We start from the raw sequence: 27277 nt of genomic DNA on the forward strand, positions 1-27277 counted from the left end.
CCCCCTCCCTGCCAGGTCCTGGCGGCCTCTCTCCTGAGGCCCAGAGATGCCTGGCACCCCTCCATTGGTGGAGGCGGTGCTGGCACGCTGGGAGGGCCCTCCTCGGAGACAGCCACGGGGCTAGAAATGGAACACGGCACAGATGGGCCGGGGGGCGAGGGATTCCCTCAGCCCCATGAAAGGGCTCTGGATATTTAGAGCTCCTGGAACCATCTGCGACTCATGCCACCTTACTTCCTGCATTTGTAGCATCCTCAGCCCCAACACCCTCAGCACCCATCTCTGGAAAGGTTTTCCTTTCATGTCACTGCTTAAAATAGAAGCTTATATAAGTGTAATTCTGATCGGAAGAAAAATGAGGAGTGCTGGCACGGGGGCTGGGTGCACGGGGGGCCGAGTGTCCGCCCCAGTGCCCCTTGCTCCGGGCAGCCTCTCCCCGCCCACCAGCTCTCCTGGCCACATGGACCACACACTTCTCCCTCGGGGCTCCCTATGGGGCCCTGCTCCACTCACCCTCCCATCTTTTCTCCTAGGCAAGTTCCCAACTCGCAGGCAGGCCCTTTCCTGATGCCTCGCCCAGTGGGCTGGAACGGTTCCCCTCACCTGGAGCCACACCCCACGCCCATCCCACACAGTCATGCCCAAGTCACCAGCACAAGTGCCGCGATGCCCCCACACACCACACTCAGAAAAGCAGCCGACTCACACCTGCATGCAGAGGAGGCACACTGTGACTTGCAGGTGGATGTGGGAGTCACTCAGGGCCCTTATCTGTCCTCCCCACCCACACTCCTGGAGATTCAGACAGTTGCTGGAGAACAGTTCCCAACCACCCACCTCCTCCCTGTGCACCTGGCTCCAGAGAAGCTCCCCAGCTCTCCACCTCTGGCAGGGACCAGAGGAACACAGAGCTCCTGTGCAGTGCCCAGCATCCCTGGGCCTTACCTTCCCACAAGCCACCATGGAGAGGGCCACTTGGTACCAAAGGTGAAATTCTCCAAACGCAAACTTCATGGCTCGTTCCAGGCACTGGGGAGGGGGAGATGGTCAGCATTTCTCCATCACTGTCCTCTCCCCTTTCCACCCACTTCCAGGGTAACCACTACTCAAGGTCACTGCCTTTGGGAGGCTGCAGGAGGCCTGTACTTGGTTCCTGTAGGAAAGCCAGGGGAAACTGGCATGCTATGTGACCCTACAAAGTATCTCAACCTCTCTGGTCCTTGGTTCCCATTTCCATAACCTGTGAATGATTTCACAGGGCCATGATGAAGAGCAAATAAAATAAAATTTGCAAAAAATGCCTTCAAAATGTATACATTCAATAAAAATAACAGCTGTTTTTATTATGTATGACAGTATTCATATCTTTTTACATGCAGGAACTCATTTATTCTCCCCAACAACCCCCATTTCACAGATGAGGAAGCTGGGGTTGATAGGACTTGCCAAGGTCACAGGGCTAAAAATGGCACAGCAGCCTGGCAGGAGAGTGACAAGTGGGGGTGGGGTGGATATAAACGGTGGCATCATCAGATTTCCTGATGTACTGTCTGACTCCGGGAGTGCAGTGGGCTGCATGGGCAGCCGTACCTCAGAGAGCATGTCGTACTGCCCCCTCCTGCCCAGCGTGATGCTCAGGAGGTCATAGATGGCCGCAGCATTCCGTAGGCTCACCATCCGGTCCTCTGCCTGCTCAGGGGCCCGGCTCAGCACCACGTCCCGAGTTGCCTGTGGATGGAATGTGGTTTGGGAATGAGTAAGGACAGAAGATAAGCAGGTGCTTGTCCCCACAGGGTCCCCACCTTGCAGGCCCAAGCACCATCACCTTTTGTCACCACCCCAGGCCAAGCAAATAGCCATACTCCCAGAAGCGACCTTGTCCCACTCCCATGAAGGGGTCCAAAGATAGAGAAATGCCACCTTAGTCCCAGGTGGGACTGGGATGCAATCTGCAGTTCTGCAAAAATTCAAACCTATAGCCAGGTGCGATGGCACATGCCTGTAATCCCGCAGCTCAGGAGGCTGAGGCAGGTGGATCGCAAGTTCAAAGCCAGCCTCAGTAAATTAGCAAGCAAAAGCACTGTGGCGAGACCCTGTCTCTGAATAACAAGTAAAATGGGTTGGGGATATATCAGTGGTTAAGCGCCCCTGGGTTCAATCCCCAGTATAAAAAAAAAAAAAAAGTGCCACAACCATACAGCTGTCATCTCAATGCACCCATTGTTACACTTAGCCACTGTCCTTTGTACGAGTTTACTTCTTCTCAATTCAGGATCCAGTCCTGGACCATGCCCAGGTGCCATGCCCATTAGCCTCCTTTCATCTGGAAGAGTCCCTCAGCCTCTCTTTCACGGCACTGGCGTTGATGAGTATGGAGCCTAGAATTTGCAATTCTCCCCAATCATAGCATGAGCTTCAGATAACATGGGGACCACCCAGTTTGGGTGTGGGGGCTCTGCTGCTCCCCCTCCTGGGAGGAGAGTTAGGGGCTGTGGCCCCTCAATATCATCTTCTCCCCTCTCCAACCCCACCTCTTCCTATCTCTCCTGTGTCTAGTCCAGAAGACCCCTGGCTCCTCTGGTCCCACCCCAGAGTGAGCTTCCCCACACCAAGGGCTCTGCTGCTGGCCTCCAGCCTGCAGATTTCAGTGGCTCCTGGCATTGCCAGATGGCTGCCCAGGAGGGGAGGAGGGAAAGTGTGTTTTGAATCCGTGGTTCAGTGAATTCAGAAGGCATTCCTTGTCACCAGGCCTGAAACCCCATCAAGGAGGGGGGATTCTTCTTCTGTGGTCTCGGGCATGTGGTCCCACATCCTGCCCACCTCCATACCCAGGGGCAGACGAGAGGGTGGAAAGGGAGCAGCTAAACAGTCACAGTCACTGGGGGCTCTGAGCAGCAACAGGGCACGGACTTAGGCTGAGGACATTCTGGGGTCTGAAATGACGTCCACCCCACGTGTCCCCCACCACAGACACATGCATGCAAAGCTGAGCTCTGGCCAGAAGCTCCTGCAGGCTGCTCCCAGCCTTCTTCGCTGGCCCTCTCCTCTATGCCAAAGGGATCTCTGTCCTGTCCAGCATCTCCCTCCCATTGTCTGCCCCCCACCCCCACCTCAAGAACAAGGATTCACCTTCCTGACAGAACAGGAAGAAGCTCCAGGCCCCGAAACCTCCTCCGGGGCCTCCCTCATCAGATCCACAGGGCCCTCCCACCCCCAGGTGGTCCTGCCTCTCACTCCTTCAGATCCAGAGCGGAGGCTCCCAGGAGCAAGTGGCTGGGGAGACAGAAACCCCATGGCCTGCTGGTTCCGGCCATGACTGGCATGCTGGGCTGAAGTGTGCTCTCCTGGAGGCCCCTGGAAGCCAACATAAGTCCCATCCCCAAGGAGGCAGCTCATTCACCGGGGCATTTCCAGCAGGGGGACAGACAAGTGCCTAGGGGTGCTGACGGCTGCCCGTCAAGCCAAATTCAGTGAGAGTTGTCCATTTCCCCAGGGACATGGGGCCCAGCAGAAAATGCCTAGGAGAGTATGGAATGCCAGGAATTCCCCAGACAGGCTGGTCACTGGAGCCAGCCCGGTTAATAAGAACTGATCAGGAGATAGGGTGGGGAAGGAAAGGGCCAAGAAACCCCCTCCCTCCCTGTGACACCACAACGCAGCCACCAACAAGGATTCTGGGAGAGGTTTTCCAGGAGCTAAAAAGAAACACAGCCCTCCTCTCACCCCCAGCAATGGACCTCCCGCTCCTCCTCCTCCAGCAGCTCCTCTCACAGCTGGGGCGGAGNGGGAACAGACGGTGCCCTAGGGAGACCCAGGGAGGGGGCTACCGCGTGCACATGCTGAGTGCAACCTGACCAGAATTTTGGTGGGATGGAGAAGTCAGGATGGAAGGGGAGAGGCTGGGTAGCTTTTTGCTTTTCTTTCTCTTTTTTTAGTACAGGGGATTGAACCCAGGGGCCTCAACCACCGCTCAATCACCGAGCCACATCCCCAGTCCTCTTTTGTACTTTTATTTAGAGACAGGGTCTCACTAAGTTACTGAGAGCCTCACTAAGCTGCTGAAGCTGCCTTGGAACTTGTGTTCCTCCTGCCTCACCCTCCTGAGCTGCTGGGATTACAGGGTTGTGCCACTGTGCCTGGCTTTGCTTTTCTTGTTTTGTTTTTTTCGTTTTATCCCCAGCACTAAGGGTTGAACCTGGGGCCTAGTACATGCCAGGTAAGTACTCTACCACTGAGCTACATCCCCAGCCCCACCCCCTATTTTTCATTTTCTTTTGAGACAGGGTTTTACTAAGTTGCTGAAGCTGGTCTTGAACTTGTGACCCTCCTGCCTCAGTGTCTTGAGGAGCTGGGATTACAGGCACCATGACTGTGTCTGATTAGGGGTGGCTTTTTTTGGTGGGTGGGGGGTGTGAAGCCTGGCTGGGAACATCCAGAGCCTATGCATCCGCCTCTGCAGATCTGCCATGTCCAGGGGACTGTGAGCAGCCAGCTACCACTCTGCCCTTCCGTGACTGCTCACCCAGCAGCTCCTCTTCAGCCACAGGAAGCTCCTTGAAGCTCCCTGTCGTCACTAAGGCCCTAATTTAGTCACGCTGCAGTTCCCTGTCAACTGGAACGCCTTCTGGTTCCTCACAACGCCATCAAGGTGGCCCCTTCCTGCAGTCAATGCATCTCGCCGCGGAAGCCAGGGCTCCCACCCTCACCAGCACAGGGGTGAGCCCTGTGCATCCCTGACTGGTTCATCAGTCCTTGTGACATGGCTGTGTCATCTCGAGTCTGAGCCCCTAGCACAGCCTCCGACACAAAACCTCACTAATATACCTTCATAGAGTGAGCAACTCCCCAGGGAGGAAGATTCAAACCCCACCCACCCTAGACCTTGGCCTAGAGGAGAACAGGCCGCTGAGGGCGTGCTGCTGGAGGGAGGGGTGGATTTGCAGAACTGGGCATTAATTAGGTCAGACTAATAGGAAAAGAAAAGAGGAGTACAGCAGAGCAAATCCTCCTCCTGGTTTCTGGGGCCAGTAGGGAAGGCAGGCTCTTGGGAGTCCTCAGATCTTACGCAAACCAGCACCTGTGCCAAGAGGGAAGCGTGCTTCCCCAGGGGACAGCCAGAAGCAGAGGTTTGCCAGGAGGTTACTATGGCTTTGGGGCAGGGCTGCCTTGAAACACTGTGGTTGCCAGGCAGCGCCTGTGTATGTAACCATGGTAACAGGGTGGGGTGGGGGAAACTGGCAGAAAGGAGGAAGTTGTGGGGGCTGATGGGTGAAGCCACCAAGGAGTAGGAATTCATGTGCAGCTCAGCAGCCCGGAGCAAGACTCAGCTGCCAGGGCCTCAGAGTCCCCAGTTGTCCCACTTCCTCCTCCCTCGGCTCACTGCCCTTAAGCCACACAGACCTCAGGCTTCAGCAACAGCCTGCACAGAATGCGTGCCCGCCTCCTCCTGCGGTTCTTCCCTTCCACCATTTATTCACAAGGCCTCAGATTCCGGCTTGCACTGGGAGATCCTCCAGATCAAACGCAGTCACGCATGAGTGCGCCTGGCACCCTTAAAGTGGCCACTCAACTGCCTTCCCACCACCTTCCTCCATATGGCTCTCGGGGTTTCTCCCTGCCTCCTCCCCTACCTGGCACTGACTGCCTCGACCTCGGGGCCCAGACCCAGGCTCCCTGTCTCTGGGAATGCTCTAGTTTAATCTGTGCAGTTAACCCCAGGCAGGGCTTCCACGGATGTCCCTGCCCCTAGCCTTTGTCCCTTTGACAGGACTCCCAGGGAAGAACTCTCTCCTACAGCTTCTGGTGGCCCCAGGAGGGAAAGCCAATGCTCCTCCCCACAAACCCCTTGATCCAATAGCTTACACTGCCACCTGGATGCACATCTGCTCTTTGGACAAGTATCCATGGGACAAATATGGGAATCTCCATTTCCCCAGGCCAGCCCACCTGAAACCTAAGGCATATGCCACTCAAGTTCAGACAGCGGTCCCTAGGCTTGTGTTAGGTGTTACTCTATTAGAAGCTGAATTCTCATGCCCATCATCGTATCTGGCCTCACAGTAATTCCATGAAAGGGTTAGCAATAAAGCCACAGGTCCCCTATTCCCAGATGAGGACGCTGAGTTCCAATCTCTGATGGCCAGTCCAAGACCTGCTACTTACCTGAGCCCTAGCTGCCCCTTGCTCTTCCATCTGTTCCTTCTGACCTGGCAAGGTGTAAGCTCAGTTCCTACCCTCTGCTGGCTGCAGGGCTCAGACGACACTGACCTTCACCTCTGCCCAGCTCTGTTTCTCCTCTCTAATCCTAGACTGAGACAGGGCTCCCGTCTAAGAGAAGGACAGGGGAAAACCTTCTAAATGTCATCCTATCATTCTCAAAACAACCAATGCACACAGATAGGTAGTGGTGACCCAGATTAGAACTCAGACATTCCCTGCCACCAGGTGTCTCTGGGTGTCCAATAGCTTCACTCATGTCACCAGGCTGGCTCTGCTTAAGAAAGCACAAAAGCAAGGCTGAGAAGGTAGCTTCGTGTAGCACGCTTGCCTGGCCTGTGCAAGGCCCCAGATTCTTCACCAGTATTCGGGGAGCGTGTGGAGAAAGAATGAAAGCAAAACACAGGCGGGCAAGGCGCCAGTCAGGCCTCAGGCGCTGCTTCTCTGAAAAGATGCTCCTGGGGCAGTGTGTGGAAGGCCCTGCCCAACCCTGTTCTCAGAGACAGCTCTCCACAGGCAAGAAGTGAGCCTCAGGACCTCCTGCTGACATGCCCAACAATCACCCTAGATAGAAGCCTCCCAGCAGCATCCGTGCCCAGTGCCTCCCTTCCTTGGAGGTTGCTGTCATGTTCCGCTCCTGCTGTTGTCCCCCACCAGCAGACATAATAACCACCGGCTTTCACAGGGCCAAGAAATAACATGCTCTGTGACGTGTTCCATCTACCCAGCGACCTGGGCCAGGCCCATGCCAGCCCCCATGTGCCTGCCGCAGCGGGCTCCCATGGCAGAAATCATAGCTCTTCCTGGCAGCCAATGAGAGACTCTCCCACTGCTATGGAATCAAGGCTCTCCCACTGCTACTGAATCAGCCCCTTCACCATCGCAGCCTTCAGCAGAGCAAGGCCTGTGTTACAGCAGACCAGACGCCAACACTTGGAACAATCTGTCTCATCTTCTGAGTCCCAAATGGAACCAAGCCCAGGAAGTCCTTAAACACACACACACACACACACACACACACACAGAGGCTAGGGGGATAGCTCAGTGGTAGTGCACTTGGCTAGATGTGCAAGGTCCTGGGTTTGATCCCAAACTCCGCGTGCACACACACACACACACACACACAAAAGAAAATCCCACAAATAAAGAAAATCCCACAAATAAAGAAAATTCCACAAATTGGATGGAATCCTCAGTATTTCAACCATATCAGAACATACATGTTCTAAAAAAATAACTAAATTGGAATCAAGTACTTTTTAGGACAAATACACATATCAAACAATGTGTACGTATGTATGGACCAGGCACCTTTGTTTTCATTTTCTAACTTGATCCTACCAAACTCCTGATAGAGAGGCTGGTTAGCTCCCCTTTATCAATGAGAAAACTGAAATTCAGGGAGGTAAGGAACTTTCCCAGGCTGCATAGGATATGAATGACAAATTCAAGATCAAACAGACAGACACCCAGCAATGGGTATGGCATAAAGCCTGGCAGAGTCCCAGTCCCCAGGGCTGTATCTATCTACCCACCCTCACTCCATGCCAGGCCTCTGTGCCCTTTCTGTTTCGGAGAGAGCAAACAAGCAGTGACTTCTTCCCCAGCTGAATGAAAACAAGGGACCAAGGATTCAGTTTGCTTCAGCACATATTTTTAAGCTCTGAATCAGTATTTTGGAAAAGACAAAGGTTGCCCTATCTCCTGGTTCTCCAACTGTCCAAGAAAATCAGACTGGTTTGGGGCTGGGGTTGTAGCTCAGCAGTAGAGCACTCACCTCGCATGTGTGAGAGACCCTGGGTTCGATCCTCAGCAGCACATAAAAATAAATAAACAAAATAAAGATATTGTGTCCATGTATAACTAAAAAAATTATTAAAAGAAAATCAGACTGGTTTGATATATAGTTCTTGCAAAAACTGGGCATGGTGGTGCATGTCTATAATCCTAGTTACTCAGGAGGCTGAGGCAGAAGGATTGAAAGTTAGGGCCAGCCTGAGCAACTTAGCAAGACCCTGTCCAAATAAAATAAAAATAAAAAGGGTTAGGGATGTAATTCAGTGGAACAGCACTTGCCTACCATGAGTGAGGCTCTGTGTTCAGTCCCCAGTATTACAAAAATAAACAAAAAACCACCATCATTTGCATTTGGGTTTTAGCTGATGGGGTAATTCTAGTCTGCACTAGACGGGAAGATCCTGGGTACAGGACCAAGAATGGATCATCATTGTTATCTATAGTGCTGAGCATGGTTCAGGTTGTTATAGCTGCTTAAAGATGGATAAATGGCGAATGGGTGGGTGGGTGGATGGATAGATGAATGGTGGGTGGGTATATGTGTGTACATATGTGTGTACATATGCATATATGTATGTATAGATGAGTGGGTAGAACGGTAGATGAATGAATAGTGGGTAAATGAATTTTAAAATGTTCTTCTGGCCCCCAAATCACAAAACTAAGTCCAAAACACAAACCTTGCATCAGTTATAACTCATATCCCTGCACTTCTGTGAAAGCATTTGCAGTTTTTTTTTTTTTTTTTTTTTTTTTTTGGTACTAGTTATTGAACCCAGGAGCACTCAACCACTAAACCACATCCCCAGCCCCCTTAAAAAATATATTTTATTTAGGAATAGGGTCTGGCTAAGTTGCTTAGGGCCTTGCTAAGTTGCTGAGGCTGGCTTTGAGCTTGTGCTCCCCTGCCTCAGTTTCCCAAGCTGCTGGGATTACTGCCACTACATTTGTAGTTTCTATTTATTTTGTCTCTCAAGAGCTTCCTCATTCATTCTGATCACATATTTATGCGTAACAAAAACCATATCCAAGGCACCAGACCTACGTCCATATCCCACACAGTTACTCCTCTGAGTCCCAAACCACAAACTAGGGTGCTTGCCCAAGAAGCCTACAAACACCCTCCCCTGGAGCAGCTGCTCTGGTCATCCTGGAAGTGGGGAAGTGATGACAATTATGGGCTGGCTCTGCGGGAACAGCTTTCACTGCAGTGAAAGGAATTCTGCATCATTGGCAGAACCCAAGTAGCAGCCAAGGATGCCAACTGCTTTTCTAGAGGTTTCTCCCCAAGCCTGTCATCTGCAACCAAACCTAGCCAGCATCAAAGAGAGATGAGGAAAATCCCACAGGCCACATGAGGCCAGACTGAAGGTGCAAGGAGCACAGGTGCGGGGTGGTCAGCGCAGGAGCCTGGGGAGGGGGCTGTTGGAGTGGAACCCACACCTAGCTCTCTGGCTGATCAAGAATGAGACTGGAAGGAAGGATGATGTTAAACAAAGGCAGGAGGGAAGGCAAGTCTGGTCTCTGAGAAACAGCTCTGGGCCATAGATGCCAGATTTAGAACAGAAGAAAGGCTTTTGTAGGGGAGATACTAAAGCTAAGTCCATTGACAATGCTCTGCCCCCAAATTCCACATGTCTGACAGGCTGGGTGTGGGCCAGAGGAAACAACCAGACAACCCTGTGGCAGTGCCTCCTCCCATCACCCTGCAAACTGCTTCAGCCATTTCCCAGGACAGCACCAGCTGCGACCCCTGAGTCTCCTGGCCAGCTCGGCCAGACATGTTCCCTATTGCAATACTGGAAAAGAGCTGCTTGGAGGGAAGCAGCTATTCAGAAGCATTCACCTGGCTTCAAGTGTGGGCTGTATTTTACCAATAAGGCCGCTCTACACTTGGGAAAATTGAAGCAGCTTTAGGTAAGGGGGCAAAATAACCTTAAGGGATCTGGTCCTGGGAGCCCTGATCAAGTCAAATCTATAGAAAGTGGATCATTGCGACAGAGCCTTGCCTTGGAGAAATGATAGCCATGGTTACACTGACAATGGCATGTCCCCTGTTTATAAAGTCCTCACTAAAGACTCGATGCATTCAATCTTCAAAATTAAATTTTTTGAAAGATGAAAAAACCAAGGATCAGAGCAGGTAGCAAGAGACAGAATCAAGATCGAAATCCAGGAGCTCACTCAGGACCTGCACTTTTAGAAGGCATTTAGGGAGATGGATGTGGTTTGGATCATGACCACAAGCTTATTAATATGTGACCTTGACCAAGAAATATACCTGCCCAGGCACTTACTTTTTTCATCTGTAAAATGGGAACATATTGGTATTAAACTGAATGTTTCCTGTGAAGGGCACACTGCTCTCCTGTGAACATCAGACCTGGCACTTGGCAACTCCATTCCTTCATATCTGGCTAACCAGCGAGGTTCCCTCCCCTAAGCAGCACCTACCCACCTCACAAGCACACCTCCAGCATACCCTACAGGATGCCTGGCCAGCTGACACTCCACATCAAATACCCAAAAAATGCCCCTACATGGGGACTTCTATACCCAAAGTGGACCAGCCTGGTAGAGGAAGGAGTGTCTTTGCCCCATGGTCCATCAACCCTCCTGCCACCTACCTGCCAGGAGAGCTGTGGAACCAGACACAACTCATCATCCAAGTTTCCTAAACAAGCCCTGTCATCGCCCCTCCCGGATGTCCAAAGGAACATTAATTTCTGGTTGTTCAGGGACCCAGATCAAGGGGTCTTGGCTTCTTAACCTCCACCTCTCTTTTTTTGGTACCAGGGATTGAACCCAGGGATGCCCACTGAGCCACATCCCCAGCCCTTTTTTATTTTTTATTTTGAGACAGGGTCTCACTAAGTTGCTTAGGGCCTGGCTAAGTTGCTGAGGCTGGCTTTGAACTCGTGAGCCTCCTATCTCAGCCTCCAAAGCTGCTGGGATTACAGGTGTGTGCCACTGAGCCCGACTTAACTTCCATTTCTGCACACTGCTTTCAGATGTATTGTCTTAGAAGACCTATTCCTCAATCTGGTGGTCCTGCCTCACCAGCTCTGATAGACCCAGTTGGAGGACTTGACTCCAGCCAGCCATGGGGACATACATCTCTATATTTGGCTTTTGGGATCCCTGTTTCACTCTTTCCAATTCTCCTTAGACCTGTCCAGTCCATCCTTCATCTCACCACTTCCTAATCATCCAACTATGATGCACTTTCCTTTGTGAAGCCCTGCAAGCACTGACTTATTTTTCCAGAGCATGCATACACAGATACCCTGGATGCTGGAATTATTAACTTCTGTCTTCTCCCTGTCATTAAAACGTAAGTTCCCACAGGGGCACTGACTTTTCTCTCTTTTGGTTGTTGCAACAACTCTGGTATCTAGGCACAAGGCAAGTAATCAAGAATTGTTGCATGAACACTTGAGTTAAGGCCACACTTACCTCTGAGTTACTGTCATCTATCTTATAGGGAAGAGGCTGAGAAAGAGACAGAGAGATTTGCCCCTGGCCCTCAGTTAACAAGGACAGAGCTGGAACCTGAACCCAGGCTTCCTGCCTCCAAGGCACATGCTCCTCCTGCTCCCGCCTGCAGCGCTCCTGTGTCTGTCACAGCACTCAGTGCCCTGCTGAGTGTAATAATCACCTTTTGCAACCCCAGAGGAGGGGAAGTGCACTTAGTCCCTACCCCTTTGGCGACAGGCCTCCCAATGCAGCCTGTGCAGCCAAACCTAAGCCTAAGAAAGAAGCTAGACTCACATTCCTTACGGGGGAGCAGAGCCAAGACGCTCCCTCATAGGTGCATCCCTGGGAGGCAGAGCTTGGCCAGGTCATGGGTGGCTGTGCCTAAGCTCCACGAGGCCCACCCCAGGATCAGAGGCCCCAAGAGGTGCCCGGGGCTTACCATGGACTCACTGATGAGCAGCAACAGGAGGGCCTCCTCGATGTTATCCTTGGGGCAGTAGAGGCTGAAAGATAAACAGCAGTCCTGGCTCCAGCCCAGCCCTCACCAATGGTCTGGCCCACCATGCAACCTTCTGCCCTGAGTGAGCACCAGCCTGGTAAGGTGACCCTCTCCTGCATAATTCACAGGAACCAGATACCATGTGCAGCTCTTTAACATGCCCCAGTTATGGATCTGAAAGACCACAGGAGACCTGGCCCTTCCAGCCCCCGGCACCACCTGAAGCAGCTGGGCAAGGAAGAAGCTCTTCCTATTGGCCCCAGACCCCATCCTATATTGGCACAAATAAGAAAGGCAATGTGTCAAAAGCAAGAGTATCAGGAAGGCAGATCATGTATTTGGCTTCTGGGCCTTCTAGATTCTCCCTGCATCCACCCATGTCTCTAAAGAGCCTGCCTGGCCCTGTGCAGGGGAGAGGCTGGGAGGGAGCAGGGCAGAGTGAGGAGTTGCCAGCGCAAACAGATCCTGTGCACAGAGGGAGAGTGGTGTGGTCCAGCAGGGGAGTGGAACTCACTTGTCCCCTTCATAGAGGTGAGGTTTCCGCAGGGTCTGTGTGACGAAGGAATTCTCCTCCTTGCTCATGAACTCAGGCAGAGGGTGGGACAGGGGGCTCCAGTAGCACTCCTCACTCAGGGAGTGCAGCAAGACCCCCGCCAGGTGCTTGGCCGCCATCTGGCAGAAAGGAAGGAACTCAGACCTGGGCACATGGGTTCTCCCCTGGCTCACCTCGATGGCCCTCCGCCCACCATCCAGCCAATCTGCCCGACTTGCAGTGCACTGCCCCTCCACTCCTCAGGGGCCCCCTGGCTTGGGTCAGTCCCTCCAGTACTGAGGCTGTCTCCACCCCTTCCTTTGGCTTTGGGTAGCTCTCCTGCATCTTTTCTCTCCTCTCCTAGACTAGGTGTTCGTTTTCTCCTTCTCCTGACCCCAGGGAGCCCAGCGCAGCTCTGAGCACCCTGGAAGCCCTTACAAGAGGTGGAGAAGGACAGGAGGCCACAAGTTCAGGCAGCCTCTTTACTAGAAGCCAGGCTGAGATTCTGACAGGTGATCAAAAATTTTAGTGGAGCAGCTGTGGTTATGACTTCAGAGGAATTAAGGCCAAAGAAGGCAGGCCTGAGTCAGGGCAAGAAAGCAGAGTCAAGGACATTTGTTAGGAAACAAATTCCTAAGAATTACTAATATGGCCTTGCTAGGACAGTTTTGCGGGGGAGTGGCATGGCACTGGATTTTAACTCTCATTCAGTGCTCGGGCTATCACCTGGCTCTGGTGAGAAGGATAGGAAGGTGCTTCTCGGGCTCAGTGGGAAGAGGATGAGATTGATTAATAATGTCTGCCATGAGCAGGGGCATGTAGCACCTGCACATGACACACTGCCATCCCTGGTTCAGGGGCTGCCTGCTAGCACTTCTGTTGTCTTCCACTGAAACTGACCCCTGAAAAAAACAGCCAGAGCCAGCAGCCACGTTACCACTTTGAAGTTCTGCGTTGCTTTGGTCTCCACAGTCCGCAGAACCTCCCGGAGTTCCCTCATGCCCTTCACGATGTTCCTGGAGAGAGGGAGAAGAAGCAGGGGCATTACCAGCCTTGGTCTCTCGGATATTCTCATCAAGCCTATAGATCCAGGGAGGAGCCTGCCTGCTTGAGTTCCCTTTGAGTAGCTCCAGTTACTGGCATGAAAGGTCAGAGTTGGAACTCTAGGAGGCCTTGGACATCAACAAGCAAAGAGGAAAGAGGTTCCTTCTCTCCCAAAGCCCCCAGCAACTCAGGGTTCTAGTTCACCACCAAAAGGATACCAAGGCTGAGTACTGCAAACAAGATGTCACCTTGGCCCAAGCACCTTTGGATTGTCAGACTTGAGTAGCTTCAATTCTGCACCTCTACCTGCTGTATCTTGTCCACGCTAGAATCTGTCTTCACTTCTACATCTCCATCACCAGGCCCAGGCTGGCCCACCTCACCTTGGGCCTGATAGCCACGCCAGCCAGGGCACTCCCTCTGGTCAGCCCTCTGTGCCCTGACATGGTTTTTAGAGTTATAACAGTGTGACCCACAGTGAGAAGGACACCTCACATAGCAGTCCTGTGTTCCCAAGGCTTTCCTTGCTTGACACTGAAGTTCCTCGGCACCATACCTATCTCCGCTATGCGCAGTCGACTGTGATATCTTCTATTTTACCCCCACCCCCCACTCTGCTTTTTAAACTGTTGGCTGCAGTCCACACCTGTCCACCTTGCAAACCACCAACGTGTTGTGTCCTGCAGTTTGAAAACACCTCCGGAGCACCTCTTGGAGTATCTGGATGGTACACAGAGGCCATCTGCCTCCTCCTCTGGCCAGCCTCCCCTACAGTCCCCAGTCTAGGCCTTCAACACAGCCTCCTGGGACTGTCAGGGCACCCCTCCCATCTTCTCGCCTCAGCTCCCACCACTCAGGCAAGCTCTTTCTGAACATGGCAGTTCTCAACGTCAAGTATTGGCAAGTGTCCTCCACTGCCTTCCACAGCCTTTCCTCCCCATGAGCCTTCAGAAATAATTCCAGAATCACTTCCTCCTACCAAGGCCTCCCAGGTCGCTCCCCAAGCCTGCCTCGCCTGGCTGTTAATTCCTCTTCTGAAGTAACTACAGAACCCTGAGGTCATTGCAGGTCCGACCCTGGCACACTGTGGCTCCTGAGGGTGGCGTTCGGGTCCCATGAGGTCCTGAAGTCCAGCTCTGTCAGAACTCCTGCTCGCAGCCTGTGCTCAGGTGGGAGAAGCATGACCCTGCTCATCTGCTCAGAGGGTTCCCTGATCACACCACAAAGGGAAAGCAGGGGCTGCCAGTCCAGCAAACACAGGGAAGATCACAGAGCCAAAGCTGGTCACAGTTGGGGTGAGCCCCTCAACTCTCTCAGGTTCCTGAGGGGCTTGGGGTCTAGGAACTATAGAAGTGTAAGTTTGAAGATCCAAGCCCTTTGCCTTCAGGGAAGCTCTGGCTTCAGACAAGAAAAAAATATGCAAATGACTAACATGATAAGTGTCTCTATTCTCAGCCTTATTTTTAGGACTGAGAATGGATACGATGATCCCTGGGGCAGGGGCAGGGTCATGATCTTACCCAAACTGCCCTGTACTCTGAAGAACCAGGAGAGGTGAGCAGGAAAGGGGACATTAACCTTAGAAACAGCTCATGACCACATGATGCTATAGACAGCTGTGTGGCCCAGGGAGCGGGTCGGCGTCTGGAGGCTTCAGTCTCCTTGTCTAGAAAACAAGGACTTCTGCTGATTGCATGCCTCCACAGTCATAATTTTCCCATTATCTGTTCATCACTCGTATCATTTATGTAATAGTTTATACTTTCTTTCTTTTTACTTCAGTATATATATTTCACCTTAACCAAAAATACCTGAAATCATGACTTTGTTGTACTGGTTTTTATTTATTTATTTTAAATTTCACCAATAGATATTACAATACAGAAATTACTGGGGTTCGAACCCAGGGCCTCATGCATTCTAAGCAAGGGCTCTACCACTAACTTACATCCCCGACCCTACAGAGTTGTTTTTTAAAAGTTAGTGTCTATCAGTTAAAATCATCAGAGGTACCTGTCCCACACTCTGAGAAAATTTACATAAGAGGTTCTCAAAGTATGGTCCCTGGACTAACAACACTAGTAATGTCCCAGGAACTTGTTGGAAAAGCAACTTGGGGTCTATCAAGTCTCCAGGGGGTTCTGATGGGACACTCAAGCTTGAGAACCACTGGCTTAGATGATTCCCAGCGTCCTCTAGTTCTCCTTGTCTAAGAAGCCAGTTTTCCGAAGGGACAATCTGATGGGAAACCCGAGCTTTGCAGCCAGATGCTACATCTACACTCTTAGAGACATGAGGTGGCTTCTCTGAGTCCTAGATCCTGTCTGTAGGAGGATTCCCCATCTCCTCATAGAAAAATGTCAGGAAGATGATGAATGCAAAGCCCCAGTGCCCCCAAGCATGTGGGAGGGGCTCACTAAATATTATTTTCCTTTCTCCTAATTTGTATTTTAAATATTATATTATGGATGTTTTAACTTTTATTATTTTTCCTGGAAGCTCAGAAGCTAATGACTGCCATGGGGGTGGGGAAGTGCCTGGTTCCTGAGGGAATCCCCCAGCTGTGTGTCCATCTGTCTCCTACTAGTCCTGGCCCCATAGGGGACATAAGAGGATTCCCTGGTAGATGAACCAAGAGCAGGGACAGGCCTGGGGGCCCCCACAAGCCTGAAGAGGACAAGTTGGCAGTAGAGGTCCTTCAACCCCATGGAGGCCATCAGTCCCAGAAGCCAGAGATGGACAGTAGGCCACAGGCAGGCCTAGTCAGCTGTAGGGACAGGGTGGCACTAGCCACCACAAGGGGAAAGAATAAAGACATAGATTGCAGAAGCTCCCAGCCAAGAGGGAAAACGGCTGGTCATGGGAACCCAGTCCACAGGATAGCAACGCCGGGCAACTGGGTCAAACAGCCACGGGCTGAGGCGGACTGTCCCCGAGGCTGCCCAGGGCCCTGTGGTCCAGAAGACGCCGGCAGTTCCCTGGCCCTCGGGTGATTTTCCACTCTGTGGGCTACTTGCCAGCCTCCTCCTTGGCAGCCTGGCCCAGGCTGCTACCGGAGGCTGGAGCCAAGGGTGACTACAGCCTCTTCTTCCCACTCCACTGCAAGGACCAGCCTCTCGCTGCCACTACCAGGAGATCCCAGCCTTAGTCCTTACACCAGCCTCACCCCGGTACCAGCAGACTGGCACCACCTGGGGGCTGAGGGAGGGGACGCTGACTCCCCCTCAAAATGCACAAGATCCTGTTTCCCAAAAGTTGCGTCTCATTATTTTTAAACTTACAAGGGACTCTGGCATCTAAATAAGCTCCCAGGAATTCTACAGCAAAGCAAACCATCACCCTGGGGCATGTTTTGAGCAAATCCCAGTTTCTGTTGAATAGCCTTAAAGAGAAAACACACACACACACACACACACACACATAGGTTCCAGTGGCCAGGGCCGCATGGGGGAGTTTTGAGATCCCAGCCCACACTGCCCTGTTCTGCAACACTGGGAATGCGCCCTGCCTCAGCTTACCCTTCTGAGAAACAAGAAACCAGAAGGGGCTTCTCAAGCACCCCAGATGGCCCCCAGCCTGAGCAATCCCAGCCCAGGCCTAAAGCTGCCTGTGCCAGGTGGAGCCGGGGCTTTTCCGAGCATTTCTGGCTGCTTTGTGAGAGGGCAGCTTGAAAGATCTCTTTGTTCTTGTCTCTCCCGCTGACCTTTCTGAGCCAAGCTGCCCACTTTTAACAATATCCAAACAGGGCCTCAAACAAATCCTGGCCCAGAAACAGGTTGCGTGGGGAGAAGCCAGGAAGCCGTTTATTCCAACTAAAGTAAAGCCCGACTGCTCAGAGCAGAGAGAGAGAGAGAGAGATAGGTGTATGCGGTGATGGATCAAGGACAACAGTTCAGGGAGACTTTCAGGTGGGACTGCAAGGGGGTGGCCCACTCCTCCAGTCCTGTGGCCAGCAGCAGGTGGTGGTGTGCATTTTCCAAAGCCCTTCCCCTTGGTTCAGTCTTTGTGGTTTCTGATGAAGTGAGAGAGGCCAGCAGGCCCCATTATCCCAGCACAAGTGCAAAAGGTTTTGGTATAAAGAAGGCCTCCAAGAAATTGTGGCTGAATAAATAAATCCCCTCTCCCAGTAGGGAAAGTGAAGCCTGGACGGTGCCTCCTTCACAGGTCACCACCTTTGGCAATGGCAGTGACGGGCTTACAGCAGCCACCAAGGGCTCAGATTTTCCTTCTTTTCAACCTGGAAACCCCTGAAACGTGTTTCCACCTGGAACACTTCCACTCTCCTTTCCTGGCTATTGAACTCCAGAACTCCTGGGACTTAACTTAATTTACAAAGTCTTTAAAAAGTGCCCACTGCATACCCAGTAGCTGTTCATCAGCCCCGTTGGCAAGAGGCAGTCAGTAAATACTTGTGGAATAAATTAAGAGACTGAACGAGTGGATGAATATCTTGTGTGTGGCCTTGCATGCCAGCAGCCCACAGCCTTGTTAAGTTGGCCATGCTCCTGATTTACCTGGAGCTCAGCAAAGGGTTTTGCACACAGTGAGTGCCTGATGAAGTTTTGCTGAAGGGGATTGCTTTGATTTGAAACTGAGGAGAAATGACATGGAATTAATCACTGAAAGGAATCTAAACAGATGCTGGTGTACATGACCCCAACCAGAAGCCCCTACCAGAAGTTAGCATTTCAGGACTGGATCATGTGTAAGAGGTTTTTGGTCAAAGACCCAGAAGAGTGAGCATAGCCAGTTGGCAGTTCCCAAAAGCTGGAGGATTGAACTTCGAGACAAGGTTAGGTGAAGTTCAATGGTTAGCAAGTTGTACATTTCTGCCAGAGATCTAAATCACTTTTTTCAAAAACTAAAATTCTTCAGCTCTAGCCCTAGAATAAGGCTGTGCTCAGGATGAGCCCAGGACGGAGGATGCCCAGGACTGAGGAGGCCCAGGCAATGGGCTCTTCCTTCCCAGTGAGGTGGGGGATGGGCAACAGTTAGGGTCAGGTGGGTGCAAACCATAAGTAAAGAGTGTGCATTAAGAGAGGCTGGGATGAGCCCTGGAGGTCTCCCTACGACCCTAAGCACGGTACAGAACACAGGGACTCAGCACAGGTTTCACTGTTGGGTGATTCTTGTCCTTAACTCCCCTGAGAACAATCCATCTCCTGCCCTCCCCTGGCCCTGCATGCACTGGTGGCTGCTGAGAATAAGACAAAATTAATGCTTATTGAACACACTCTCACGGGGGTCCACCAAACAGCAGGCTGGGTTTCCAAAGACACTTCCACACTTTCCCACTCATTGCCAAGTGCAGAAGGTACAAGCTCATGCACGCGTGCGTGCACACACAGACACACACACACACATACAAAACAGGGAAAAGAAGAATGTACAACTGCTAGTCCCAGGAAGCTGCCTTAGAAAACACATTCACTCCCTTCTCTGTTGTTTGGTTTGGGTACAGTGAGCACATGTTGCTTTACTAATTAAAAAAAAAAAAAAGTTTTTTTTTTTTTTTTTTTTTAAAGAACAAGCATAAAACATATTGCCTACCTGGTTCAAGGCCCACGGCCCACGCGCACCACAACCCTGCAGAGAATGGGTGTAGGCAGGAGGGAGGGGAAAAAATGAAGAGAAAGGGCCCTTTGCCTAGGATGGGTGAAGGAGCAGAGTCAGCTCACGGCCCTGTTCTTGGCAGATGCCCAGGCATTCAGTCCTAGTGAGGTCAGAGTCACAGACAGGACAAACTACTTCCCTGTCATTTCACTATGGCACATCCCTCCTTCCCCTCCCAGCCCCCTGCTGCCCCTCCCCTGGAGCTGATTTATGCAGGTGAACCAAGATGGGTCCAGCTGCCATTACCCCCGTGTCCCCCTGCCTGGAGACACAACAGAAGGGTGCTCCCTCCTGTCAGTCCTGCCCACAGAACTGCCTGGAGTGAGGTTCCAACCGGAGTCCATGGCTGCCCTCTAGTGGCAGCAAGGGAAAGTGAACCCTCCAGGTGTCCCAACCCCCACCCTTTGCATGAGGGCCTCTCAATTCCTGACTGTCCCTTCAGGTCAGCGCTTTGGGATTTAACTCAGTTAGGAACCCTGTCATCACCCACAGAGTAGTGGGTAGGAGTCATCTGCGGAAATTAACTGCTGGATCGATAGGGCAAGGCCCCTGGAAGAAATTAATAGCCCTCAGTCACACTGACTGAGCTACGGGGCAGCAGCACCTGACTTAGCCAGCGTGAGGGGAGCTCAGACTACAAGGGAAGCTGTGTGGCTCAGGCACATGCCACTCACTCTGCACGAGGGACAAGACCATGCTCTTGAAATTCTGTCAAATCCTCCACAGGAGGGCCATGGCTGGATGCTGGGGCAGACACTGCTGGTGGCCTGCAGGCCCCACCCTGGGCCCACCAGACACCTGGGGAATGAGCTGAGGCTCCACCATCTCCCTTCCCTTAGCAGCACCTTAGCCCCATCTCCACCTTGTCTGGCTCCTCAGGTGAATCCAAGTCACCTCTGGGGCCCACCCAGTCCCAGGTACACCTCCCGCTCCCTGCCTTCTTTTCTTCCCCTATCTGAACTTCTTTGCTGTAGGTCCCCCTGGGACCTATCCTGTTCAAAGCTCCACCACAAGTAAGGGTCGGGGCTGGGCACAAGGCGGGCACTTGGGGCTGCTAGGGAGCGAACTGCTCGGCTGTCCTCTGGCCTTTCTCCCTTCAGTCCTCATCTCCCACGGGGCTGTAAGCTCCCCACTGCAGGAGGCTTTCTTTCACCTTCTCAAATACCCCAAGAGCTCAGATGGGCAGGGGTGCAATTGAACCCGCAGGAAGTGACACCACAGCCTTTAAAAGTCTTGCCACGGCTGCCCTGGAGAGGTCAGGTATCTGGGACCCAGACTACCCCTCAATGTCTGCTTCTAGAAGCTGAGACAGTGCAGTCCCTCTGATGCCAGGACATTTGTCAGTGTCTGGAGACATTTTTGGTTATCATGCTTGGAGGTCAGGGTACTCTGGCATCTGACGGATGAGGGACAGAGATGTTGATAGAACCTCCAGTGGCTAGGACAGTCCCACATGAAGAGTTATCAGGCTCGAAATACCAACAGTGCTGAGGCTGAGAAGCTCCGGTCTAAGGAGACTTCATATTATTTTTTAACTTCCTAGTAACAACAAATGTGTAAGAAAAATACCAGAACTGGTGATTCCACTGGGAATATATAACTTTCACCACAGGACAATAACATGCCATTACAAGAGCTCACTGATGTAGCCCTACTGGGAGCAGGTAGTAGGCTGGGCCAGGTCTACGTGGTGAGCAAGGCCTTGGGTCACAGGGCTGGACAAACCCAAATCCAGTGCCTGGCTCCCTGGCTCCCTGGCTCTGCGATTTTGAGTAAATTACTCCACTTCTCCTTTCCTCGGTCAAATAGGGACTGTATCAGATCCTGCCTCATAGAATTACCTAGAAAAGCACTGCAGAAAGTACTCCACAAACATTAGCTGCTATTATGAGGAAAGGGTTCAGAGAAACTATTTACAGCATCACCAGGCAGCACAGGGCATTGCAACCCCTGTTTTATATATCTGTCACATTCTGGGCCCACCTGTGGACCACAGGAAACAGACAGAAGGGCTGAATAACTGCCACGTGTCCTGGGGAATGCCACTCAAATTCAGAGACTTTAAATGTTTGGGCTGTTTACTTGGAAAGAAATGATGATTAATTTCCATTCCTCTGTATGTGCTGCGGTTGTGGTGGGTGGGGTGGAGCCGGTTTCTTGGCTTTCAAGACTGAAATGTGTGCTTGAGGAAGAAAAAGGATGAAGGGGCGGGGCAGAGTCATAGGAACAGAAAAGCAACTGAAATTACTTAGGCTTTTATAGGGGCATTGGTTAATGCCCCTGCCCACAGCTGGCACCTCAAGTGTGTGTGTGTGTGTGTGAGACTCCCAGCTTTCCCACACAGCCTGAGTGTACAGAATGAATCAAGAGGAAACAGGCGGTGTCTAGGAGGGAGGGCAGGCAGAGGAGCCATCCTTTGAAAATGGTGACTCAGGGTCGCAGAGACAAAGAGAGAATGGAGCCTGTGTCCCAAAGATCCATTCATAGGCCCCAGCCACCACCAGGGCCCTGTCTCTCCCCACACACCCCTCAGGCTGGCCAAACTTCCCTTCCACACCCAAAACGTTGGAAAGGATTTCAAGGCTGTCCAGACCTACAGCTGGAGCCAGGGTGGGTGAGCTTGGGCCAGAGATGACTCTTCAAACCTCTCTGTCCCCTGGTGAGTGAAGCAGGACCACATGACCTTCTTCACAGAGCACTGTGCACTGGTTCAGCCTGGTGCCCAGCAGGTACCTGATAACCCACCATGCCACTCCTTCCTTCCCTCCTGGCTGACCTTGATGTTCACCTTAACCTCACTACACCTGCAGAACATGGAACAGGTGGAAGGGGGGACACCTTCAGCAGAGGGGGTGGTTAACAGAAGTACCTTCCCAGGCTGACTTCCATCCCTTTACTCTCACTGGACCCACCCCGCACCTCCAGGACCCCCACCATGCAGGACTGGTACAGGATAGGGCTAGTGTTGTAGAGGAGGAATTTGCTCAGGGTCACAGAGTAGCCTCCAACTCCAAGGCCCTGCCCTGTCTTCCTCTAGCTGTGAAGGGGCACCTACCCAATTTTTCATACCAGAAGCTAGGAGCATCTACCAAGCACCTACCAAGCACAAGCACATTTGAGGAAGCTGGCCTAAGCTGGGTGCACCTCAAGGGTAGAGCAAGATCTTCTAAGAGGACTTCTGCTGTGGGCAGTGCTGCCCAGTGTTTAGCACCACCTCCAAAAGCCAACCAGGCCCTGCATGCATAATCCTGGCTCCACCCAGGCCAGTTCACATCTGTTCTCTATGCCTCAGTTTTCCACCTACCTCACAGGGAGGACTAACACAAGCAAACACTTCACAAGTGTCTTGTATTTAGTAATACTTCATTTAGCATGAATTATTATATGAAATAGTCATTAGATGCATGGACAGAGCATTGAAATTAGAACGGTCCCCTCCCCATGAACACTCCTCCACAAGGTTCCCATATACATGGTCACCCCCTAGTGCTTTCTGGGGAGGGAGGACTTCTAAGCTCTATAGTGCAGGGGTCAGCAAACTGTTTTCCATAAAGGGAAAATAAAGAGACCAAATACTATAGGTTTTGCCATAAGATCCCAATTGCAACCACTCAACTCTACCATAAGACAATCTGTGAGTAAATGGGTGTGACTGTGTTCTAATAAAGGTTTATTTACAAAAACAAGGGCAGCCAAGCCTACTGCTCAAGTTCAGCTTGTAGAGGTCACAGTGGGTTTCCAAGGGCACTGACAGCCTCACAGGGTCCAGCCTGGTTCTTCCTCCAAACCTCTGCAGAGCGGGAGCTGAGGGCCACATCTGTGTTCCCCAGACTCATCCCTGGGAGCTCACAACTGGCAGACAGAGGGGTTCCCGCCTGGGCACATCACGATGAGGGCAATGACAATTCCAGCTAGAGCTGCCTGGGCAGTAAAAATAGAAATCCTGTTTTTGCTGGGCCACTGTGTCTGAAACGGGGACTCAGTAACTAAACAAGGATCACCTGCTTTGTTGGATGTGGGCAGAGGCAGCTGGGCTCCTTGGGCCCCAAGTCCTTCCACAGTTGTAGGTGGTCTGAGGAGCCCACGACTGTGGCCAGTCCTATCCATCTTGGCTACCCGGGCCCCTGAATCCGTTGGTCCTAAACAAGGATACCAACATTCCCCGGCATCACACTTAATTAAAAAAAAAAAAAAAAAAAAGCAAAAGGTATAAAGTTCGTGTCTGGGCCTGTAGTCTGCCCAGTCATGGACTGCATGAGAATAATAGAAACAAATGACAGTACCACTGGTTCTGATGTTCTCAGCAGTTATGACATATCAGGTGCTCTGGTGGGTGTTCACATGTGATTCAATCCAAGTAGGCCTTGCCCCACTTCACAGTTGAGGGTACTGCGTTCAGAGTTCAAGGGACTTGCCCACAGTGACTTGGGCTCCAGTAGCAGAACTGGGATTCACCCTCAGAGGTGGCTCCGGAGCTGCACTTCTCCCTCTCTTCATTGGCCAGGTAGGAGGGGAGTGCAAAGGCAGCCTGCTTCAGGGTCGGGCCCTCTCACACTATTATTATTATTATGGTACCAGGGATTGGACCCAGGGTGCTTAACCACTGAGCCACATCCCCAGCCCTTTTTATTTTTTGAGACAGAGTCTCCCTAAGTTGCTGAGACCAGCTTTGAACTCACGATCCTCCTGCCTCAGCCTCCTGAGCCCCTGGCATTACAGGGGTGTGCCACCATGCCTGGCCTCTGGAAGATCCAGAGCTGGTGCCATGCCCCACACCTTCCAGCCCTCCTCTAATAAGGGCTGTTAGAGAAACAGAGAGATGAATAGCGCACAGGCCCACCAGGGCCTGCGGCCACCTGCCTGCCCACAGCACTGCAGCCTCCTCTGCCTCCCAGAGTGGCCTCACCACAGTTTGCTCCAAATTCCAGGCAAGGCACTCCACTTCCTTCTCTTCCAGGGAGCTGAAGGCTTAAACTCTGTGTCCCCCAACAGCTCAAAAGGGATGCAGCTCTGATGGGTAGGCTGCTGGGTGGGACAGGGTGCCCACTGGATGGAAATGCTCACCCCTGGTTCTAGTCGGACTGCTGTGCTCAGAGCAACTGCCCATCTAGAAACACCCCCAAAGGAGGTCAAAGTCTAGCAAACACCAAGCCCCTGTTCCTCCTGGAGATCCGCTACCTTCCCTCACTCACAGGTTACTGTCTAAGGAGTCAGACATCAACCCCCTGCTTCCCAAGCTTCTTTGGACAGGGGCCCTCCCCTCCTGCAGATCCCAGCCCACCTAGATGCCTGGGCCTCACCCACCTCCTCTGCCCCTCCCTGATTCCTGTGGCTCACCACACCAGAGCCCAGCTCAAACTTGACCTTCTATTGTGTGTCTGGGCCCAGCCAGCCCTCTGATGGCTTTCAGGAGTGAGCTCAGGTCCTCCTGCTTCCATCGGGCAACTTCAGGGGAAATGGAGTAGGCAGGGTCACCAGAGGCGCACAGCACGAGAGGAGAGGGGCGTTGTTGTTTTTTGGAAAAAATAAAAACTAGACAAGAAATATGAAAGAGAAACATCAAAGTGGTAATAATGATTATCCAGAAGAGAGAGCCGGAGAGGGGCTGAAGGCTGAGCTGGTCACTGCTGGCCAATGGTTCAATCAACCAAGTCTACCTAATGGAGCCTCCATAAAAACTGCACCGCGCGAGGTCTGGAGAGCTTCCGGCTTCTAGCTGAACTCGGGGAGGGTGGCTAGGAAGCTCCGCGCCCCTTCCTGCATGCTATGTGTGCCTTCCACCTGGCTGTTCCTGAGCTGTGACCGTCTATAAGAACCCAGTGACCTCAGAAGGGAACTGTTTTCCTCGTTCTGTAAACTGGTCTAGCAAATTAGGGAGTCTGAGAAGGAGTTGTGGAAACCTCTAATTTGTAGCCAAGTCCAACAGAAGTCATGGGTTGTAACCTGCTCCTGGCAACTGGCATCGGAAGTAGGGGAGGCAGTCGGGTGGGACAGCCGGTGGGACCTGAGCTAATGCTGGTTGGTGAAGGAACTAAACTGAATTGTAGGGACCCCTCCTAGCTGGTGCTGGAGAACAGGTTGTGGGTGAGAGGGAACCCACAGGCCACAGAGGGGCCTGTTGAGAATACAGAGTAGGAGAAAATAGTAAGTTTCTTTTTTTTCCAATTACACAGATAACCATGTATAAGAATCGCCTATTCAAAAGCAGGTTAAATAAGAATGGATCAAGTGAAATTTAACAAAATGACCACCAGGTTTCTAAGACCTCCAAGCAGTCAGTGAAAAGGACATTGCAGATGTCCAGGGTCATCCTACCTCCTGGTCACCCTGCCTCCCTGCGAATGAGGGCTGAATGACGAGAGCTCAGGCCTATGACAAGTTTATCCTCCCAGGGAGACAGGCACGTTCAGCATGTCTCCCCTCTTGCCAGTGACACCCTCCAGCCCCGGCTCACAGTGTCTGTGGAGGATGCAAATCCCTGCAGCAGGGACAGACAGGAGCCCCTGGCCTGCCGGGAGAGAGAACTTGCAGCAGGCAGGGTGGCCTCAGAGATATGCCTGCCTACAATGCACCCTCCTGATTCTGGAGCTTCTCCCTCCCTCGCCACTGCCACCCCACACACACCACACACCACCACTCCCAGCCTGGCACCCGACTCCAGCCACCCCCTCGCTATTCACTGAGGGGTTCCTGCTTCACCCAGCAGCAAACTACCAAGGCAGGTATCCCAGGCACCATGGAACTGGGGCCGGGAAGAACGAGGGGCCCTTACTACACCACACAGGCAGCGAGCTTCCTGCTCCTTCACTCACAGTGGCACCCCAAAATGATGCCAGGCTTGTATTTTCACCATGATTCCCCTTGCTGTTCTCTGGAAGCTAGAATGAGCAAGAATCAGCCTTCCCAATTGGTTTCTGGGGAACCTGAGATCAGAGAAGTAAAATGGCTTTGCCTATACCTCGGTGACAAGGGATGATAGCAGGCCAGTGCCAAGCTACTCCCTCCCTCTGTGCCCTCAACACCACCTTCTAGGCCTGGCTCCCCTCCCCCTTCTGAAGACAGTCACTCCTGCCCTCCTTCTCAGTGGCGTCCCCCGAGGCGTGCAGCCTTCTGAAGCTCGGCCCTTCTGCACAGCCTTGTCTGACAAGATGTGACATGTGCCAGCCCGGCTCCATCCTCTCTGGAGAGTGTGCATGCATACACACACACACACACACACACACACACACACACACAGAGGCCAGACCAGAGCTGAGGCAGCATCAAAAGCAATGGCCAAGGAGAAAGGTCCAGGTTCTGCTCGGCCGCAGCGACGACCTACCCCTTCTTCAGGTTTTTCACATAGGCGCTCTGGAGGGCAGCTTCCAGAAAGTAGGTGAGCTCATAGTCAACCGGGTGAGAGCCTTTCAGATGCCGTGACGTGCTGTTGTTTGTGGTCTAAGAGAACAGAGAGGGAGAGCCGCTGTTTTAAAGTTCAGAGGCAGAAGGGTCTGGGGAATGACAGCCCAGCTGGAGGAAGTGGCCCTACCCCAGTCCCAGCTGCCTACAGGGCACATTATGCAATGCTCAGATAAAACTCAACCCAGCTCACTTAGATTTAAAGTGCGTCTAAGGGCTGGGAATGCAGCTCATTGGTCGAGCACTTGCTGAGCACGTGCAAGGCCCTGGGTTTAATCCCCGACACCACAAAAATACAAAACCAACATGTCTCAAGTTTCCTCCCCTCATCCATATGCTGGAAGCCGCAAGCCCCATGTTTAACATGATTTGTTCAACAGTCACAGAGCTTTAAATTCATTAACTCGTTTCATCTTCAGAGCCACGCTCAAGGGTCGGAACTGTGGGTCTCGGTCCCATTTCAAAGGTGAGAACATTGAGGCATGATGTGATGCTCCTCCTGCCCAGTCACTCGGCCTGTGGGTGGCAGAGCCAGGCAGTCAGGCTCAGACCCCACACTTTTCCTCTCACTACTCGCAGATACCCCTATCTGTTCCTGGCTGCAGAGATGTCCCCCTTCCACAGAGAGCAAGCACCACTGCCTGGGCAGAGGTAGAGAGGTTGCTTCACCTGGGACCGTGCTCTTCAGGGGTTGTCTCCTG

The 27277-nt window shown here is 52.2% G+C and overlaps 1 protein-coding gene across 13 annotated transcripts in view; it reads right to left on the bottom strand.

Annotated features, from left to right (window-relative positions):
• The window catches only part of Ttc7a (tetratricopeptide repeat domain 7A), a 110790-nt gene that overhangs the window by 56492 nt on the left and 27021 nt on the right, over positions 1-27277 (bottom strand). For all 13 annotated transcript variants that reach the window (XR_007348080.1, XM_048804433.1, XM_048804432.1 and 10 more), the window contains exons 5-10: positions 26500-26615; positions 13459-13537; positions 12504-12661; positions 11930-11993; positions 1591-1728; positions 946-1029 (exon numbers count right to left, since the gene is read on the bottom strand). Coding sequence is in view for 12 of the 13 variants with exons in the window: in XM_048804433.1 (XP_048660390.1) it covers positions 946-1029; positions 1591-1728; positions 11930-11993; positions 12504-12661; positions 13459-13537; positions 26500-26615 (639 nt within the window). In the remaining variant the exon portion in view is untranslated. The remainder of the gene's footprint in view (positions 1-945; positions 1030-1590; positions 1729-11929; positions 11994-12503; positions 12662-13458; positions 13538-26499; positions 26616-27277) is intronic.

This window comes from Marmota marmota, unplaced genomic scaffold, assembly GCF_001458135.2.
Source record: "Marmota marmota marmota unplaced genomic scaffold, marMar, whole genome shotgun sequence".
Taxonomy (NCBI): Eukaryota; Metazoa; Chordata; class Mammalia; order Rodentia; family Sciuridae; genus Marmota; species Marmota marmota.